This window comes from Notamacropus eugenii, chromosome 1, assembly GCF_028372415.1.
Source record: "Notamacropus eugenii isolate mMacEug1 chromosome 1, mMacEug1.pri_v2, whole genome shotgun sequence".
In the NCBI taxonomy this organism is placed as follows: domain Eukaryota; kingdom Metazoa; phylum Chordata; class Mammalia; order Diprotodontia; family Macropodidae; genus Notamacropus; species Notamacropus eugenii.
Window position 1 is genome coordinate 135,307,999 of NC_092872.1, and position 20,335 is coordinate 135,328,333.

The 20,335-nt window shown below is 39.1% G+C and overlaps 1 protein-coding gene across 2 annotated transcripts in view; it reads left to right on the plus strand.

Moving 5' to 3' along the window:
- Window positions 1-20,335, plus strand: part of THSD4 (thrombospondin type 1 domain containing 4) — a 946,642-nt gene that overhangs the window by 53,072 nt on the left and 873,235 nt on the right. For both annotated transcript variants that reach the window (XM_072615569.1, XM_072615563.1), the window contains exon 2: window positions 10,572-10,685. In XM_072615569.1, the coding sequence (XP_072471670.1) occupies window positions 10,657-10,685 (29 nt within the window). In that variant the 5' untranslated portion in view covers window positions 10,572-10,656. The remainder of the gene's footprint in view (window positions 1-10,571; window positions 10,686-20,335) is intronic.

The window sequence follows — 20,335 nt, forward strand, 5'->3', positions numbered from 1 at the left end:
CCTATCTATCTAGTTAGTGTTTGTGATAATCCAATTTTTTCCCACTGGATATTTCATTCTTGTGCACCTACTTGCTCTAACTAGATTGGAGGCTATGGGCAAGGATAACGTCTTACACATCTCTCCTGTGTCATTAGGCACAGTACTGGATAAGTTATTGATTGGTTGATCATAGTCTGACCTTGGTATCTTAATAAGTCCTAAATGTTAATTCTTATCATATCTACCTTTATAAGATCTCTCATATAATCTAATCCAATAAACATTTATTAAGTATTTACCATGTGCCAAGCACTATGCTAAGCACCAGGAATATAATTAATAAAAAGAAAGAAAATCTCTACCTTCTAGGAACTCACAATATAATGGGAAAAGACTACATCAAAAGGAGGAGGAAGAGGAGGGAGGACACCAAGGTGTATGTGGCACAGAAGCCTCTTGTTCCACAGAGCTGAAAAATACATGGAGCAAAGCAGAAAAGTGGAGTAAGCCCCAAAGTTCAGTATCTGCCCTCTATAAAGAAAGGCATTGAGAGGAGTTTAGTACTCCACCCTCCAACATTTACAGTTCTCCAATTGGAGGGGAAAGAGACTAAGGAGGTGATATTACTCCAGTCCTGAGTTAGCAGCATGGTGATGGGATTAAAGATGATGAATTTACTCTGGAAGGGGTGGATGCTTTGTGGAGTTGAAAAAAAATCAGACAGCAGAAGCAGATGCAAATATATATATATATACACATATATATATACACACACACATATACACATATGTGTGTGCACATATAAACATATATGAAGTATATATAGATATATAGATACATACTTATACATATTCATATACATATATACCTATCCATATATCCATACATACATACACACACAAACACACACATACACACTTATCCATAAAATCTGGGACAGGTAGGTGGTACAGTAGAGTACTGGGCCTGGAATATGCAAGACTAATCTTCCTGAGATCAAATTCAGTTTCAGACACTTATTAATTGGGTCACCCAGGGCAAGTCATTTTACCCTGTTTGCTTCAGTTTTCACATCCATAAAATGAACTGGAGAAGAAAATGACAAACCATTTCAGTATCTTTGCCAAGAAAACCCCTACAGGAGTCATGAAGAGTTGGACTTAACTAAAAAAAATCACTAAATAACAAAAAATACCTATCTCTATATTTCTATCATATAACATTTCTACTCACACAACCCTAGTTTAGATTCTTATCACCTCTCTCACCTGGATCATTATAAGTTTTACAATAATTATTACCATTATTACAAATATCACCCTATCTTAACTCTCCCTCTAGTCCAGCCCAGCCTTTACATAGCTGTCAAAGTGATTTTCCTAAAACAGAGATCTGATCCTGTCATCCTCTGTTGAATGAACTTCACTTAGTCCCTATTATGTTTAGAATCATATAAAATGCTTCTGTTGGGCATGTAAAGCTGTTCACAATCTCTCTCCTCCCTGCCTTTCCAGTCTTTTACTTTGCTCTCCTCCAAACATTTCATAATGCTCATTCCTGCCTCTAAACACTTGCTCATGTTATTACTCCAACTTGAAATCTCTTTCCTCTTCTCCGCTACTTAACTGTATCTTATGTTTTCTTTAAGGCTCGATTTAAGTCCTATTTTCCATATAAAGTCTTTTTTTTCTCAAAATCCCAGGTCATAGTGATAGCTTACTATGCTGTTTCTATTACATGATGCTTCATCTCCTTTCTCTGGACCTCTGCACTGACTTTTTTCTCGTGTCTAGAGGGCTCCGCCTCCTCACTCTTGCTTCTAGAATCTCTGGCTTCTTTCAAGATGCTATTCAAGGCTATTTCCTGCAAGAGGCCTTTCCTACAATGTCCTCTTTTGAAGTTACCTTCCATTTACTCTATATGTACCTTATACACCTGTGATTCCAAGAAGCCATAGCTTGCACAGCAGTCACATGCTGGGAAAGCCATCTCTATAGACAGGCTAAACCAGACTGAGGGTAACCAACATGCCTCAAACCTATTGGTGATTTAGGGGGATGTCTACCCAAGCATACGAAGATTTCCCACAGCAAAATGGGAGGATGAGAACAATTTGTTCCAATGACTATGAAGGCAGCTGAAGCAGGTGCTTCAGAGGGCTTAGAGCTCAGTCAGCCATTGAAGATGCCAAGGTGATGCACTGTATCCCAGACCTTTGCCAGTCATCTTGACTTTTGTCTCTCTCTGGAAGAGAGAATGAACCTGACAAATTTGCTTAACTCTGCCTCACTTAAAGCCAATTCATGGGCAAGTCAGAACATCACCTCAATATGTTATGGGTTTTTTTCAAACAACAACAGCTCATATGTACCTTTATATGTTGCCTCCCATGTTAGGATGAAAACTCCCTGAGAACAGTGACAATTTTTATCTTTTTTTGTACCCCAGGATTTAACATGGCAATGAGGTGGAGTGGATAGAGCATCAGTGCAAGAGTCAGGAGGACCTGAGCTCAAATCTCACCTCAGACACTTGACACTAGCCGTGTGACCTTGGGCAAGTCACTTCACCCCAATTGCCTCATCCTGGGTCATCTCCAGTCATCCTGATGAATATCTGGTCACTGGATTCAGATGGCTTTGGAGGAGAAGTGAGGCTGGTGACCTGCACAGCCCTCCCTCACTCAAAACAAAGTCAAGTGCAAGTCATGTCATCATTTCTCTGATGGCATGGTCTTCTTTGGCAACAAAGGATGAACACACACATATCATCTGTAAAATGAGCTGTAGAAAGAAATGGCAAACCGCTCTGGTATCTTTGCCAAGAAAACCCCAAATGGGGTCAGGAAGAGTCAGATTTGACTGAAACAACTGACCAAAAACAACAAAGCACTTAGCACAGTGCCTGACTTATAGTAAGTGCTTAATAAAAGCTTTTTGGTTGATTGATTGGTAGGTGACACTCGTCTGACCAGAAAATTAAGTTTGACTTATTGCGTATTTAGTATCAAAGTCAAGTCAAGAGCAAAAGAATAATACTTTTGTTTCAGTCTAATAAAATTAGTTTCAATTTACAGTTTTTGAATTTTTTCCTCATAAATGGATATCAGTGAACCTTCTGGAAAAGACTCAGGACATTCAGAAGCTTCAGTGGAGTATTTTTAGCACCCTGGGGCTTCAGAAAAGGTTGTGCTTTTTTTTTTGGCCAATCTTTATAATTCCAGATAGGGTTTGAATCTTCTACTCCTTAATTTCTTTTTAAAACATTTTACTTTTTGAAGCTTATGTGTGTCTCCTTTAAAAATTCGCTCCTTTGAGAATGTTGGGGAAACCATGCAGAAATCAAAAGGGAAGGATCTGTTTTTGGTGTATTTTATGTCATGTTGGACTTGGAATCAGGAAGATGTTAGTTTAAATTCTACTTTAGACACTGAACTAGGTGATCCTGGGAATGGTCACTAACCCTAGCTGAATCGCTATGAACTCATGTATAAAAGGATAATAACAATAGCACCCACATCCCAGAGGTGGTCATTTGTAAAAACAAAACAAAACTTTAATTTTATGTAATTAAATCTACCCATCCATCTTCCATGATCCTATCTTTCATTGGATCATGAGTTCTTCCCTTTTCCTAGATTTAAAAAAGTAATTTCTTCTTTACTCCTCAATTTCTTTGTGGACTTTTATATTGAAATCTTATCTCTTTTTGGAGCTTATTTTATTATGTGATAATATTTAATATCATTTTTGACTTTTAATAAGGACCAAAGCCTGAACTACTCAATCAGACTGCTTTGTTTTGCTCTAAAAATGCCCTTTTCTGTGTCAGCAACTTCAAAGACCTGTTTATGACAGGATGCCTGCCACCAGAATGGTGGTATTTTTCTTATCTTGATATGCAGAGACAGAGGAAAACAGACATCCGAGGATCTTAATTTACAGCTGACTCTACCTTGTTAATTGTCTTATCTCACCGAATTTACGTATACAACTAAGAAAATTCTTGTCTCATGGTAAAGTGTATTTAATCCTTCTGTCATTCTTCTGTCAGTCAGTCAGTCAGTCAGAGGTTTTCCTTCTGACTCCATGGCCATGTAACTGCTAGCTTTAAGGGAATAAACAATATGCATTTAGCCCGTTTGCCTTTTTTAACCAAACTTCCAAGTCGACATGTGTTGTGAAGTTTTGGACTCAACCTAATTTTTACTAGATTGTTACCTAGTTTTCATGGCAGTTTTTGTCAAATAGTGAGCCCTTACCTTAGGAAACTGTTTTCTTTGGATTTATCAAATACTAGACCACTAGGTTCTGTTTGTTCATAAGAGCTGTTGTGAGGACCAAATGAGGTAATATATGAGGCATTTTACAAAGCATAAAGCTCACTGAAAATGCTAACTATCAAAGATGAGGATAATAATACTATTTTTGTTTTTCTTTGCCAGTCCCAGTCTCAGTGCCTCCTTGCACATAAAAGATGCTTAATAAATTTATGGAATTGAGTCTTTCCTCTTTGAAATTCTGCACTTTTTGTAAGCTTTTTTTTTTTTACCTGGGTTGATTTGTTTTTATTTTCCCAGAAGGGAGTTCCTGAGAATCTAGATGCAGAAGATTAGGCCATTGTCTGTTGCATTTCTTTCATACTTATTCCTTTTCATCTGATGTTGTTAATTCTTACCAAGCTTCCCACAAGATTCTTTCCTGTGTTATTAAATATCTTACAACTGAAGAGTGGCAGTTCTCATACGCCAGCTACGGAATTCTGCTGGGTCCCAAAGGCCTTTGAATTTAGTTGGCTGAGCTGGCATCGTTGATAACCATTCATGGCTACAAAGTGAGAGGTTGAGTGAAAAGGTCTCTGGGAAGCCCATAACTATTTCCCAGTTGTTTATGGGGGCCGAGAGCCTAAGTATTTCACCAGATATTCACAGTCATTCCCACTTGCATATATAAGTGAAAGGGCTGGGATTGTTAACTTCTCCAGAAACTGAGAATTATCACAGTTGCCTGCCTTGGCTACTTTGAGCATCATCTTAAAAAAGAAAAAGATTCATTGATGCTCTTTGTACATTTCTGGATATATTCCAACCCTCCCTCCCCACCCCCAATCAAACCCTCTCTAATAACAAAGGAAAAGATAGTTATACAAAAACAGCTGGTGAGAGGCAGTGTGGCCTTATGGAGAATGACTCAGAAAGTCCAGGGTTCAAGTCTTATCGCTGACACTTATGGGGGGGTGGGAGATGATCTTACAAGTCGCTTAACTTTCTAGTGCCTCAGGCAACTTTTTAAGTGAGAGAACGGGTGCCAGCCGGCATTAGTTAAGAGGGAGTTTCTTTATTCCCAAGGCAACAAAATCAAATCCTCAAAAAAAAAAAAAAAAAATAGAAAAAAACTCAAAAAAAACCAACTAGTTGTGATCTTGTTGTTATTCAGTCATTTCAGTTGTGTTTGACTCTTCATGGCCCCATTTGGGGTTTTCTTGTCAAGGATCCTGGTGTGGTTTGCCATTTCTCTCTCTAACTTATTTAAAATGACTTGCCCAGGGTCACTTAGCTAGTAAGTATCCAAGGCTATGGGGCAGCTAGGTGGCACAGTGGATAGAGCACTAGTGCAGGAGTCAGGAGGACCTGAGCTCAAATCTCACCTCAGACACTTGACACTCACTAGCTGTGTGACCTTGGGCAAGTCACTTCACCCCAATTGCCTCATCCTGGGTCATCTCCAGTCATCCTGATGAATATCTGGTCACTGGATTCAGATGGCTCTGGAGGAGAAGTGAGGCTGGTGACCTGCACAGCCCTCCCTCACTCAAAACAAAGTCAAGTGCAAGTCATGTCATCATTTCTCTGATGGCATGGTTTTCTTTGGCAACGAAGGATGAACACACATCCAAGGCTAGATCTGAACTCAGGAAAGATCAGTCTTTCTGACTCCAAGTCCGATAATCTATCCAATGCTCCATGTAGTGATCTTACCTGATATAAAAGAAAACATTCTTCCTTTGTAGTTTTCCCAGTTCTCTCTATCCTCCATTTTGGGAGAGACCAATGACATCAGGGGGTGATGAGAGTGATGTCTTGACTTGGAGGGAGAATTAGATTTCCGGGAAGCAAAGTGGTAAAAGCACTAGCTCTTCAATGAGAAATTCAAAATCCAAATCACTTAACACTCCCCCCCCCCCCAACCCAGTTTCCTCATTTGCAAAATAAGGTTGTGAGACTAGAGGGCTTCTGAGATTCTTTCTAGCTCTATGTCTATGCTCCTGTGATGTCACTGTTGAAAAGAGGGAGATTGCTTTTTTTTAAACGATCGTTTAGATTGGTTATTATTCCAAACTTGACTTTTAATGTTCTTTGCATTTATTTTACTGTCATTTTTGCTATTTCATGTTAAACAATGAGGATTTTTTTGCTTACTACTTTAGTACCAAAATTGAAGTCATTCAGTGGAAAATCCCTTTCTTCTCCTCTTCATCTCCAAACCCTTTGATATCCTTTCAACATCTTTTCTCTGTTTTCAAGTCTCTGAGATGAGCTTCCCCTACTTCCCCAGAGTCAGTATTTCTACAAGTGTAGATCCTTTTCCCTTCTGTTTTCTCCAAGAGATTGTAACCTCACTCCTCACCAATTGTTTCCTTCCCTGTTTTACAAAAAAAATGCCCAAGTATCCTTTGTCCTAAGAAAAACAAAACAAAACACACAGCAAATAAACAAAAATCTTTTCATTTCTTTCTCATCAAGTTATCCTTATTTATCTCTCCTACTTTGCTCAGCCAGAAGTCTAGAAAAAAATGCCTATTTTCTGTGTGTCTACTTTCTCTTCTTTTGTTCACTCCTCATCCCTTGGAATACCTCAATACTCACTTGAAAATACTCTCTCCAAAGTTATCTGTGATAATTTTTATCGTTAATAATTAATTACTAGATCTGATGGTCTTTTTTTTTAGTTCTCATCTTTCTCAACTTATCTACTCCATGGCACACTGTTGACTACCCTTTTTCTCTGAATAGTCTCTCTTCTCTGGTTTTGGATGCACGCCTCCTTCTTATTTCCTTGACCTGTTTGTCTAACCACTCCTCGATCTGCTTTGCTTGTTGGAAATCATCGTCATGTCTCCTCTCCCCCTCCTTTTCTCTGTCTCTGTCTTTACCTCTCCTGCCTTTCCTCCTCCATTCTCTCATTTCTCTCTCTCTTGCTCTCTCTCTCTCTTCCCCTCCTTCCCTCCTCCCTGTCTCTTCTTTCTCCCCTCCCTCCTTCCCTTCTGTCTCTCCTTGTCTCTCTGACTTCATTATTTCCCATGGCTTTAAATCATCATCTCCATGCCAGTGACTCCCAAAATACAATTTGTTGTTTTTTTCCCCAAACCAACTCTCCACTATACTTTCTTAATTCTGTGGAAGGTACCATTCTCCTTCCCCCTAGCGCCCCATTCTTTCTCTCCCCATATAGTCAGTCATTTGCCAGATCTTTCCATCTTTCACATTCAATTTCTTTTCTCTACTGTGGTTCAGGTCTTCTGTACCTCTCACCTAGATTATTGCAATAGCCTCTTAATTGGTCTCTGCCTCAAATCTCTTTTCATTTCAGCCTATCTTGGCTACTGCTGCAAAGTGGTTTACCTTAAGCACAGAACTGACCAGGTTACTTGTTTGCTTAATAAACTGTTATCAAATATATACCCTGCTTGGCTTTTAAAGCCCTCCCAGACTTGCCCCAACCTATCTTTGCAGCCTAACTGTACATTACTACCCTTTCTTGAGGCAACTGGTGGCACAGTGGATAGAATACTAGTCCAGAAATCAGAAAGACCTGAGTTCAAATTTGGCCTCAGGCACTTACTAGTTGTATGGCCCTGGGCAAGTCACTTGACCTTTGTTTGCCCCCAGTTTCCTTAAATGTAAAATGAGGATAATAATAGCACTTATATCAAATGATAATATTTGTAAAAAGCATTTAGCATAGTTCTTGGCACGTATTAGGGGATACATATGTATGTGTGTGTCTGTATATGTGTACATATATCATATATGTATATATGCTTATCATATATGCGCATTCCTTTTGTTGTCTGCTATTCAGCCAGTCTAACCTCTCTATTCTCCACTCAGGATACTACATTACATTATGCTGTGCCTTTCCATTGACTGTCTCCCATGCTTGGAACACTCGCTCCTTCACTTCTCCCTAATATGCAGTTCAAGGACCATATTCTAAGTGAAACCTTTCTTGTTCCCCTCAATTATTTTTGTTTTCTCTCTCAAACCATGTTGGATAAAGGTTATATAATCCAGGCTCACTCTCCCAGCTGCTGCTCAAACTAGCAGGCTGGGTCACCAAGCCAAGGCTTTCCCTCCCCTCAAGGTTCTAGAGGCGATCCGGAGGTGTTGGGGTGTTTCTCTAATATTGTTGCTCATGAGCTACCCTTCAGTGTGCTCCCCCAAATATCCCCCCCAAGTTACCATCTCATCGATATTATCTGTCTTGTGATTGCTGCTCCAATATATTTTTTAGCAGTTGATCTCTGAATAATAGCAATTACTCAATTAACATTCCAATCTGGCCCCAGACAGTTATTAGCATATGACTGGGCAAGTCATTTAATGCTGTTTGCCTCAGTTTCCTCATCTGTAAAATGAGCTGGAGAAGAAAATGTAAAACCACTCCAGTATCTCTGCCAAAAAAAACCCTAAATGAGGTCACAAAGAGTTGGGCATGATGGAAAACGACTGAACAATAAAATCGAGAAGCTGTTGCAAGAATATAAATTTTAAAAACAAACAAAAAGCCCTACTCTGCAAAACCATGAATCTACTTGCTTCTACCCCATTGGTCTCTGGTATGAATGGATTCAAAGATAAAGTGATAAATACTAATGTTCTTCCCTCTTAGGCCCCTCCATTTCTGGTTGTGGCAAGGCTGATAAATTGCTGTCTTAGAGTTCTTGTAGAACTCTTGGTGCTTCATCCCTGAGCTGTGTCAAGGTGGTCCCTTTTCAAAACTGGCCTCTCGCCTCAACTGCTGTGGGTACCAGCAGATTCTGCTACAGACTTCTGTTGCTAGACCTCTGTTAGCTTTCAGAGTTTGTAAAGTCATGACCTAGTTTGTTCTATCTGTGCTGCTCATTCACCTAAAATTGAAAAAAAAATACACAATTAAAGCAGGAAAAATAGCAGCATGATACTTTTACAACCAAAAGGATGTGAAGAGAGGTTCTGAGGCCCTTGCTCTATGGAGAAGCCCATGGCAATTGTTCTTCACTCACAATATACTAGAAAAGAAAGAGTTCTTTGGCTCTTTTGAGCATTTTGTAGCCATTACATTTGCTTCTGGGTCAGCAACCAGATTAACAGGCTTTTAATACCATCTGCAGTAAGCTTGGAGAAAATGGGCAGGATGCTTTCCCATGCTCTGAATCAGGGAGAGGAAGGGCCCTTTCATCATGCCACTTGACCAAGCCTCAGTTCAATTCAATAACCATCTACTATGTGCCAGGTAATATGCTAAGTGCGAGGGATCCAAATAAGAAAAACAAAGACCCTTGGTCTGCTTTCACCTGATTTAGTACTAATAGGACATACAGTGCATGTTCCAAGGCCTGGGTCCTCACTGACCTCTGCCCCCATTACATGTATTTAACTTCTTTGCATTTATTTCTATTTATTCACTTTACATTTATCAGATAAATTTATTTCTATGATATAATTCTACCTATCACATATAGTGCCTATGCATTATACATAATCCATATCTATATATTTACTTGTTGTCCCTTCATTAAATCATAACCTCCTGGGAAGGGAGGAATTCTTTCATCTACTATGTTTATATCCCCGGTGTCTACCATAGTGTCTGGCACATTGTAGGTCTTTAATAAATATGATTGCTATTTCTATGGTTGTTAAATCATGATGATTGCTTGAGAGAGACTACAACTACAGATTCATTGATGGAGGGAACTCCTAGGTGAAGAAATTCCTTTTACCAATGCAGGTTGCTACCTTCTTTGCAGTTTATATTCTTAGAGAGATGCCTAGAACACTGAGAAGTTAAAGTGATATCTTTGTAGTTGCTGTTTTATACTTCATTTTGAAAAGGACCAATGATATTTGATTTGCCTGTGAATTGAATTTAAATGAGGCAGAGTTGCACAAGGTCATCAGACTCACTTTCCCTTCCAGAGTCATTGAAGTCCCCACCCCCCCTTCCCCAGATGACATAGCTAGTATGTGTAAGGACAGAAGTTGGACTCTGTTCTTCCTGATGTAAAAGGTGGGTGTTCAGTATGCTGTGCCATGACTTCAATCTTCTTAAATGGTACTACTTATCTCTGTCACTATCTGTCTATCGGTCTATCTGTCTATCTACACCCCTTTCCTTTCTCTGCTTTCTCCGGCAAATTGAATGCTCCCACGATGCCAGGCTCCCTTTGGGGCAGACATTCCAGCTAAGAAGTCCAGGGATAGGAAGGGTGCTGAAACTGGGGTTATCATCAGTCTGATGGCTTACCTCTTCTTGTTTAGTTTTCTTTTGTGCTATAAAAAATTCCTAAATCAATGATACTAAAAATAATACTCTTTTGTTCTATAGGATTTGAACATAATTTTTGGCAGAGAAAAATTGTGAGTGCTTAGAGACCTCCTTGATCTTCATTGGACACCAATACCTGGACATCATGATCTCCCATTTCATCATTTTTCTGAGGTGAGTTGACCTTTTAAAAAGGGTCAGGGTTTTTTGTTTGTTTTTTTTGGTGTTAGTTGTATTGACTTCCCCCCTCCTGCCTCCCCCCTCATTGGTATAAGTGATAACTCTCTGGGATAAGAATAGATAGGAATAGGGAATGTGGGTGATATAAAAAACAAAAAAATTAATAAAATTTATTTTGAAATAAAAAGGGTCAGAAAGAATGATTTACCTGTAAATTAAATAGTCATTCATATCTGTTTAATCTCTTGTGATATACTCATTATGTTCCTTCAGCTATCCTGTAAGGGAGGTGGCACGCATATTATTGTCCATGTTTTACAGATGGGGAAACTGAATCTCAGGGAACTTAAATGCTTTGCACAAGATCACACAAATAGTTTTGGAGTTTCCACTGAGATCTCATGACTCTAAACCCAGTGTTCTTCCTGCCACAATATACTGTCTCTACAAATATGCCATGTTTCATAGCAGCTGGCCTTAAGCACTATAGTTCATTCTTTTTAAGATACAGTATCAATGTTAAGAATAATACGATTGCAACTTTACTTTTGTCAAGCATTTTATCATTCAGACAACACTTTCATCTACAGTGATTTTTATAATACCCCTATGAGGAGGCAAGTCAGATATTAACATTGGTATTTTACAGAGGTGGGTGGTGGTGTAGATAGCATACAGGGCCTGGGATCAGGAAGACACATGTTCAAATCTGGCTCCAGACACTTATTAACTGTGTGACCCTAAGGAAATTGCGTAACCCCGTTTGCCTCAGTTTTCTCATCTGTAAGATGATATGGACAAAGAAATGACAAATCACTCCAGTATCTTTGTCAAGAAAACTCCAAATGAGTCATGAAGAGTCACATACAACTGGGAAAAAGCAAACAACTGAACAACAGTTTTATATACAGATGAGAAAACTAAGACTCAAAGGACTATATGACTTCCCACAAGTTATACAGCCAATAAGTGGTCAAATCCTACCTTAAATTTAGGCCTTTTCTAATAAGAAATATGTTTTATGTGACTGAACATGTATTATCTATATCAAATTGCTTGCCTTCTCAAGGAAGGGGAAGGGAAGGGGAGGGTGAGAGAAAATTCTGAACTCAAAATTATGAAAAACAAATGTTAAAAATTGTTTTTGCATATAATTGGGAAAAAATTAAGCATTTTTCAAATTTTAAAAAGAAAAGATTCTATGGGTAACTTGCTGGGGGAAAACATTTAGGCCTTTTGACTTTGTGGTCCAAGGTTTTTATATATTATAAAATGCATATTAGATCTCTTAATTGATTGTGTGACTAGGGTATTGATTCAAGGGTAGGAAAGTAGAATGTAGAGCTAACATCAAAATTGGCCTATAAAGCTCGATTCCCGGTAGACAGTTGTAGGCATAAACTACCATAAAGGCAACTCCATTGGGGAGACTACAAAAATGGCCACCTTGAGAGTAGGGTTCTGGCGTCTTCTGTACAAAATTTTACAAGGGTCCTACAACTTAAATTTATGCCCCTGGGATCTATTAACCTCCTGTAATAACTCATGTGCCCTCTCTTTGAAAGGAGACCATTCCCTTGTGTCATGCTATTCAAGAGAGAGCTTGTTGATCAGAGGTTAGTTGTTGGGTTATGATGGGATGGGGGAGGGAGGAGACGATAAAGAATAGGAAGTAGGCAATGGAGAGCAAGATATGGATTTGCCAGCCCGTGGAACAGGATCAGAGAGGTCTGGATTATTCTTGGTTTTATAATCCTGCAGGAGCAATCATCTGCTTGGTAGCGTAGTAGATGGAGTGCTGGGCTTGGAATCAGGAAGACCCAGTTTGAATGCTGATTATAGAGACTTGCTAGCTGTGTGACTGAGTCACTGAACTACTTTCAACCTTTGTTTCCTCATCTGTAAAATGAGGATAAGTATAGTTTCTGCTTCTCAGAGTTGTCATGAGGCTAAAATGAGATCATATATGCAAAGTGCTCTGTCAACTTTAAAATCATATATATATGTATATATATATATATGTCAATGAAGAATCCTACAACAAAATCTTGAGAAAGCTAAAGTTATTAGAAAGAAATTGATTAATTTCTGAGATTTCAGATAAAGATCTCTGAACAGTTAAAATAACTGTTGTTTGTTGTTCATCCTTTATTCTTGTAGAGGATCAATGACATCAAGTGTGAAGTCTTGACTTGGAAATAGATTGGATTTAAGTGAGGCAGGGCTGTGCAAAGTCACCAGCCTCTCTCTCCCTCTCCCTGTCTCTCTCCCTCTCCCTGTCTCTCTCCCTCTCCCTGTCTCTCTCCCTCCCTCCCTCCCTCCCTCCCTCGCTCTCTCTCTCTCTCTCTCCTCTCTCTCTCTCTCTCTCTCTCTCTCTCCCCCTTTCCTTCTCTCTCCCTCTGTCTGTCTGTCTCTGCCTCTCTCTGTCTCTGTCTCTCTCTGTCTCTCTCTGTCTCTGTCTCTCTGCTCTCTCTGTCTCTGTCTCTGCTCTCTCTCTCTCTCTCCTCTCTCTCTCTCCTCTCCTTCTCTCGGGGTCATCTGAGTCCAGTGGCAAGCCATAGGTCAGGATAGCTGACAGTGGTCCCAGAGGCAGTGGGAGAACTTGACATTTGGTTAAAATAACAACAACTAACACTTATGTGGCACTAACCACATGCCAGACATTGTTCTAAGTTTTATACAATTAATCCTTGTGTGGATAAATCACTTTCTCTGTTTGAATGCTTTTATAGTTAAACTTTCATGGTGTCCCTGGGTAAGTGATTTAACTTCTCAGGACACCCCCATCTTTTGCCCTCCCCCAACTCTGTAAGACCATCAGTTTCAAAGCAGATGCAGAACTACATTTGTAGGAGGAGCTTGTTTACCCTGAGTTGTATATACCAACAAAACTGAGAGAGAAAAAGAGAAACAGAGAGAGAGAGAGAGAGAGAGAGAGAGAGAGAGACAGACAGAGAGACAGAGAGAGACACAGAGAGAGAAAGAGAGAGAGAGAGAGAGAGAGAGACAGAGACAGAGACAGAGACAGAGAGACAGAGAGACAGAGAGGCAGAGGAGAAACACAGATGCAGAGGCAGAAAGACAGATAGAGGTCAATCAATACACCAAATATGAAACCTTCGACTCAGGGAAGTGGTGATGCATCTATTCAAGAACTGCCTGAGGCTACCAGAGGTTAATCAACAATAATAATCATCACGTGGTTGCAGATCTTTTGCAAGGACTTTCTTCATACCAGCCCTATGACTTGGGTAGTGCAAGTATAATTCCCATAAAAAGGAAATGGAGGGAAAGGAGAAAACTGCTCAGCTGCATCTGCTAAGGCAGATACCCATAGAGAATAGGAGGTGGAGAATATGAAAAATGTTAGCAGGGAAGCCCAGGAATTTACCAGAGAAAGTGGCCAAGAGGGTCAACAACCAACTCACAGATGTCTATACAGACAATAGGTAATAAACTGAACCAGAGATCCTAACTCAAGGTAAATCTGATTGCATAGATAGCACTAAAATCCCCATTTAGGGTATGGGAATGAAAAGGCATATAGTATTTTAAAAGGAATAACTTAGATGAAAGATTAGTACTGTATATCAATAAGAGATGTGCATGTAAGTCCATGACAATCCTATGGATAAGTGAAATCAAGTCAATAAGCATCTAAATTACTTGTTATGTCCTAGGCACTGTGCCAAGTGCTAGAGATACAGAGAGGTATCTGTGTTCTCAGTCTATCTGGGGAGACAACTTTTGAATAACTGTATACATACAACCTATACACATATATAAGCTTAATTGTAGATAATTTCAGAGAGGAAACTTTAGCATTGAGGGGGACTAGGAAAGGCCTTTTGAAAAGGTAGAATTTAAACTTAGAATTGAAGGAAGCCAGGAAATCCAGGAGGTAAAAATAAGAAGGGGACAGAATTCTAGGCATGGGAGATCGCCAATAAAAAGACATATGGAAGTCTGCATATGGAATGTAGTGTCCCACGAGCAGCAAGGAGGCCAGCATCACTCTACTGTGGAGTGTGTGGAAAGGAGTGAAATGCAGTGAAAGACTAGAAGGTAGGAAGGGGCCACACAGTGAAGGACTTCAAAAGCCAAATAGAATTTTCTGTTTGATCCTGGAGGTAAAAGAGAGCCATTGGAGTTCATTGTGTAGGGAAGTGATGTGGTCAAGACCTTCACTTTAAGGTCACATTGGAAAGTGAGTTAGGGATGGTCCAAGGTCAGAATGCAGCAATTTGATATTGAGAAAAACAATAAAAAAGTTGAAGGTGCAAAATCACTGTACATTGTAGAATTCCACAACAACCCTGTGAACTAGGTATTGAAAGTTCTATTAACATCTGCTTTATAAATGAGGAAACTAAGTCTAGAGAGATCAAATGAATTGCCCATGACTGAAAAACTACAAGTGTCAGAGGTAAAATTTGAGCCCAGGCCTTCCAGACTCCCAATCCAATTTTCCTCTCAAATTAAAAAAAAAAAAACAAAAAACTAAACTAAATGTAAAAATGAAATAATTATGTTGTGTTAAAAATACAATATAATCTGAAGGGCAGTTACACCGTGTTTTATTTTGTTTAAATATGGTTTTGAAATATTCTGGTTCTTTTAAGAGTTAGTGGTATCTGGCAGAGAAAAATAACTTAAGGAAACCCACAGCAGTTACTAAGGAGATGAATTATATGGAAATTCAGCATTGATCAAAAAGGAATTGGGAGGATCAATGCCAGTGGAACTGAGAGACTCCTACTCAAATAAAAAAAGCCAGGTTAAGGCTTCGGAGTGCTAACTGCCAGGGAAACTCCTGACAGGAAAAGAAAAAAAAACACCAATAATAACAGAAAGCATTTATAGGGATTCACATTCCTGATGGGAAGACACATGGTGTGACCCTCATCTCTTTGTAGCTTTTGCCAAGGCATGTGGGAAAGAAAGCCAGTTTTTCTATTCTGTATATAGACAGAGAGGAATTGAATAGTTAGCCAGATTGCTCTCTGCTAGAAGTCCATGGAAACTCCAATACTCTGTTACACCTATAACCAAATACTGGGAAGGATTGACGTTGAATTTAAGATGGAGGTTCAGGTACTCAGGTCTGAAGGAAGACCAAGATGAGATTAAGTAAGGATAGCTAACTTATTCTTGTGAATGATGTAATAATATTCTAAAAAATAATTTGCAAGGAGAGCAATGCCCTCACTTATCTAGAAGCTACTGATTCAGGAGCCTCCACTATCCAGAACACAGCCAAGCTTCAGAAAGCAAGTTTTTTCTTTACAGTTTATAAGCAGTCAAAATAGAGAACAGTAACTGTAGCGTATATTTATATAGCACTACAGAGTTTTACAATATGTTATCATATATCTTACATCATCTGATTCTTATAACCCTATGAGACAGACAGGATGTTTTATAGATGAGGATGTTGAGTAAGAAGAAACTTGGGCTTGTCTTAGGCCACAAGGTTTGCCATGAGGAGAGCCAGAACTAGGATTCATGTCTTCTGACACTCATTCTTTTTGCTACATACAATTAAGCTGCTTCTAAAATAAAACATTGAAGTTCATGTGCTTTACTTACAATCTCCCAGTTCCTATCTCAGAACTCATCTGCTTGTAGTTTAGATAATGTTCTAATAACATTGGTTACATAGTTTTTCAACCCGCTGTAGATTAGAAGCCGAGGAGGTGGAGGGGAATTCTATAGTCAGGCACCCTGATATGAGCCAAGATTGATTATAAATAGAATAACACTTAAGGAGGAGACAGACTATCAAAATTAGACAGAATTCATAACATGACCATCTAGAATCATTTAATTTAGGGGAGTATAATTCTGTAAATTCCAAGGAGTCATATTACAGCAGGATATGGTAATTAGTGGTCATAACGATAACCCTGAGTTATCAAAGAAAGCTTAAAATGGTGGTAAATATAAAATATAAATGATAAATATACATAATATAAATACATATTTATATAAATATAAATAAAATGTATTTAATATGAAAGGATATGCATAATCCATTTCAGAACAAACTCCGTCAGCATATGGTTTAAAAATTAAAGGTATGAGTTTTGGTTATCCAGAAAATTCATTTATATACGGCAGTCAACAAACATTTATTAAGTGCACCAGGCACTGTGCCAAGTGCTAGGGATACAAAGATAGGAAAAGATAATTCCTGCTCATAAGGAACTCACAGTATAATGGAGAAGTCCAAGTGCAGATAGCTGTTTATAAATAAGATTTGGACTTGGATAAATTGGAGATAATCGGCAGAAGAAAGGTAGTATCATTTAAGGGGATCAGGAAAGGTTTCTTGCAGAGAGAATTTTAAGTATGGGATACTACCAGTGAAAATGTCCAGAGTTGGCAGATGGAGTATCTTACTCAAAGAACAGCAAGGAAGCCAGAGTACCTGGTGGGGAGAAGGGGCAAAGTGACTAAGGTTTAAGGAGGCTGATAAAGAGAAGGAAGGGAAACAGCTTATAAAAATATATGAATATCAAACAGAGGATTTTATATTTGATCCTGGATACCAGAGAGAGCCAGTGTAACTTGTTGAAGGAGATGGTAGGAAGATAATGATATCAGACCTGAGCTTTAGGAAGGTGAGTTGGAGAACTGAGTGAAAGATGGATGGGGGGATGAAGAGACTTGAGGCAGGGAGACCAGTCAGAGGTCTGACATGGTGGGGTGGTAGCAATGTCAGAGTAGAGAAGGGGGACATATACAAAAGACGTTAGGAAAGGGGACCTGGTTTTGAATCCTACTGTATAATATTACTTATTGACACTAGACTGATCGGACAACAATAATGAAGCTAGCTAACATTTCTACAGTATGTGTATAATCATAGAATTTGGAAAGGATCTCAGCAGTTATCTAGTTCAACCCATGAAGGGGTCCCCACTGTAAAGTATCCTGCAAATGACTGACCCATTTCTGTCTGAAGAACTCTAGTTGGAGGAAGCTACCACCTCTGGAGACAGGCCATTTCACTTTGGGATGACTGTAATTGTTAGGAAATTTTTTCCTAACATTAAACCTAAATTGGCCTCTTTGCAACTTTCAATCACTGCTTCTTGTTTTCCCCTCTGGCGCCAAGTAGAACATGTCTAATCCTTTCTTAATGGCAGCCCTCAAATACTTGAATGGAGTTTTCATCCACTCACTCCACCCCAGTCTTCTCTTCCCTAGGTGAAAGATCCCCAGTTCCTTCAGCAGATTCTCATATGACATGGATTTAAGACCCTTAATCATCCTGGTGAAAGTTCATAAAGTCCTTTCATATTATGCAAGTCTTTGAGGGTGGGTGCTACTATTATCCCCATTTCTCTGAAGAAAAAAATGAGGCTTAGAAGGTAGGTGGTCCAGCTAGGAGGTATTCTTCTGATTCCAGGTCCAGAGCTCTTCCTAATGCATCATGTGTTTTGCAGTCGTTACAATGTTAGTTTTTCTCTCATTAGTCTTACAAATGGTTACATTTTCTTCTCATCTCGCAGACAAAAGAACATGATGTATCTAGTTATGCAAACATATATGTATATAGTTGAAAGCACTTAAAGCAACCTATGAAGACTTGTGGAATGAAATTGTTATGATAACGCTACTGCAAATGTCATGTGCAGAAATACATTATGTTCTAGCTGCGTATCTGATAACGAATCTTTTTTGTTTCATGTGAGCTTAAGTGCTGTCAGAGGAGGCCAGAGGGCTGAGTTTAATACTGCAAACATGCGTGTTGAGCAGAATTCTTTGATCCCCTTGAGTATAGTAGGTAGGGGTTTCCGCTCTGACAATAAGCTTTTGGCTCTTTTTTTTTCTTGAAGTTCAGAATAATTTTATTAGTGATCAAGTTCTTTCCAAAATCACTCTCACATAGTGTTCACCACAAAGAAAAAGAAGTATGTTCTCTCTGTGTATATGTGTGAGAGTATGTGTATGCATGTGCATGCGTGTGTAGAAGCTGCAAACTTTGTTCTGGTATTTGATACCTTTACACTGTTTGGATTTTTAAAAAGTAAACTGAGGCATGAGATAGTAGTAACTCTTACTATTCACTTTGAAATTTTCAGGCAAGGTAGAAACAGAAGCCTGAAGTTTCAGCCTTTGCTACACTGTTAGATAGAGACGATATCTTGTATGGAGTTTGAAGGTTGTTTTCTGCATTAAGAAATAAAAATGAGTGTTTTAGGTCAGAGAAATGACTGGACAGATGGCATACTGTCTGTGCCTCAGGGGAATCATCTGTTTCTTTCTATGTATGAAAGATTTGTCTGTTTTGAATGCAAGGTGAATAGTAAAGCTTTGGTAGGAATGCTGCCTTCCCCAACCACTTGGCCTCAGAGTGTATGATTTGTTTGCCAAAGAGCTGGTAGCAGTTTAGCCTGTCAAAACGTTGCAAATTCACCGCAGTTTGCCAAAGCAAACTATCAAAGTGAAATAACACACGCTAGCCGCACACACACACATTCTCATTCCCCAAACGTTGATGGAGAAATGGATAAGGATGATCAAGGATCATGGCCAGATTTCCTGTGTTTTTGACATGCCCAAGTGTCGACATAAGCTACCATCTAGACAGCAATAGGCACAGGGGATAATGCCTACTTACATAGTGACTGGATGATAGAGGTGGGGCAACCTCCAATGTGGGAGGTAGTGTGTTGTCATGGAAAGAAAACTGGACTTAGAATTAGGAGATGTGAGTTCAAATTCTGGCTCTGTGATTTATGAACTGTGTAACCACGAGCCAGTCACTCAGTATCTCTGTGCCCATTTCCTTATCTGTAAAATGGGGATAATACTATTTGCATGACGCACTTCATAGGGCTGGGGAAAGGAAGGCACTTTAAAATACTATACAAACGTAAACTGCTTTTATTATGGATTTCATTTTTTTCTAGCCCACAGGATGATATTACTTGGCTCCCTGCTCTTGTAGCCCAGAAAATAATTTCTCCCTGACAGATTGCTGTGACTATTCCATTTATAGGAAATCCCATTTCCTATAGTACAATTAGAAGAATGTTGGATTTAGAGGTACTGGGTTCAAATCCTCACTTGGCCACAAGCTTGGGCAAGTAAGCCACTTAATCCCTTTAGGCCTCAGTTTCCTGCTCTGCAAAATGAGAGGGTGGGAATAGATGAAACCTCTTAAGAGACTTCTGAATCCAAAGTTTTCATCTCCGAGGTTTATTTTCCAGTGTATTTTCTTTTACAACCTCATGTATTTTTAGACTTATTGAGACCCAGCCATAGGCATTCTGTGGTAGAAGGGGTGTTTTTACACTTGTAGGGAAATATAATGGAAACCTTCTTTGGTTAAATCACAATGAAACAGGAAAGCTTAACTGCTCTTTGCATTCAGAATTCAGAAAGAAAAAAAGGATCCTAGCGTTCCTTATGGGCAGTGGATAGAGCACTGTGCTTGGAACCAGGAAAGCTCACCTTCATGAGTTCAAATGCAATCTCAAAAATTTACTGTGTCAGCCTGGCCAAGTCACTTAAACCCGTTTGCCTCAATTCCTCTCTGTAACATGAGCTGGAGAAGAAAATGACAAACCACTCTGGTATCTCTGCCAAGAGAATTCCCAATGGAGTCACTAAGAGTCAGACACAACTGAAAA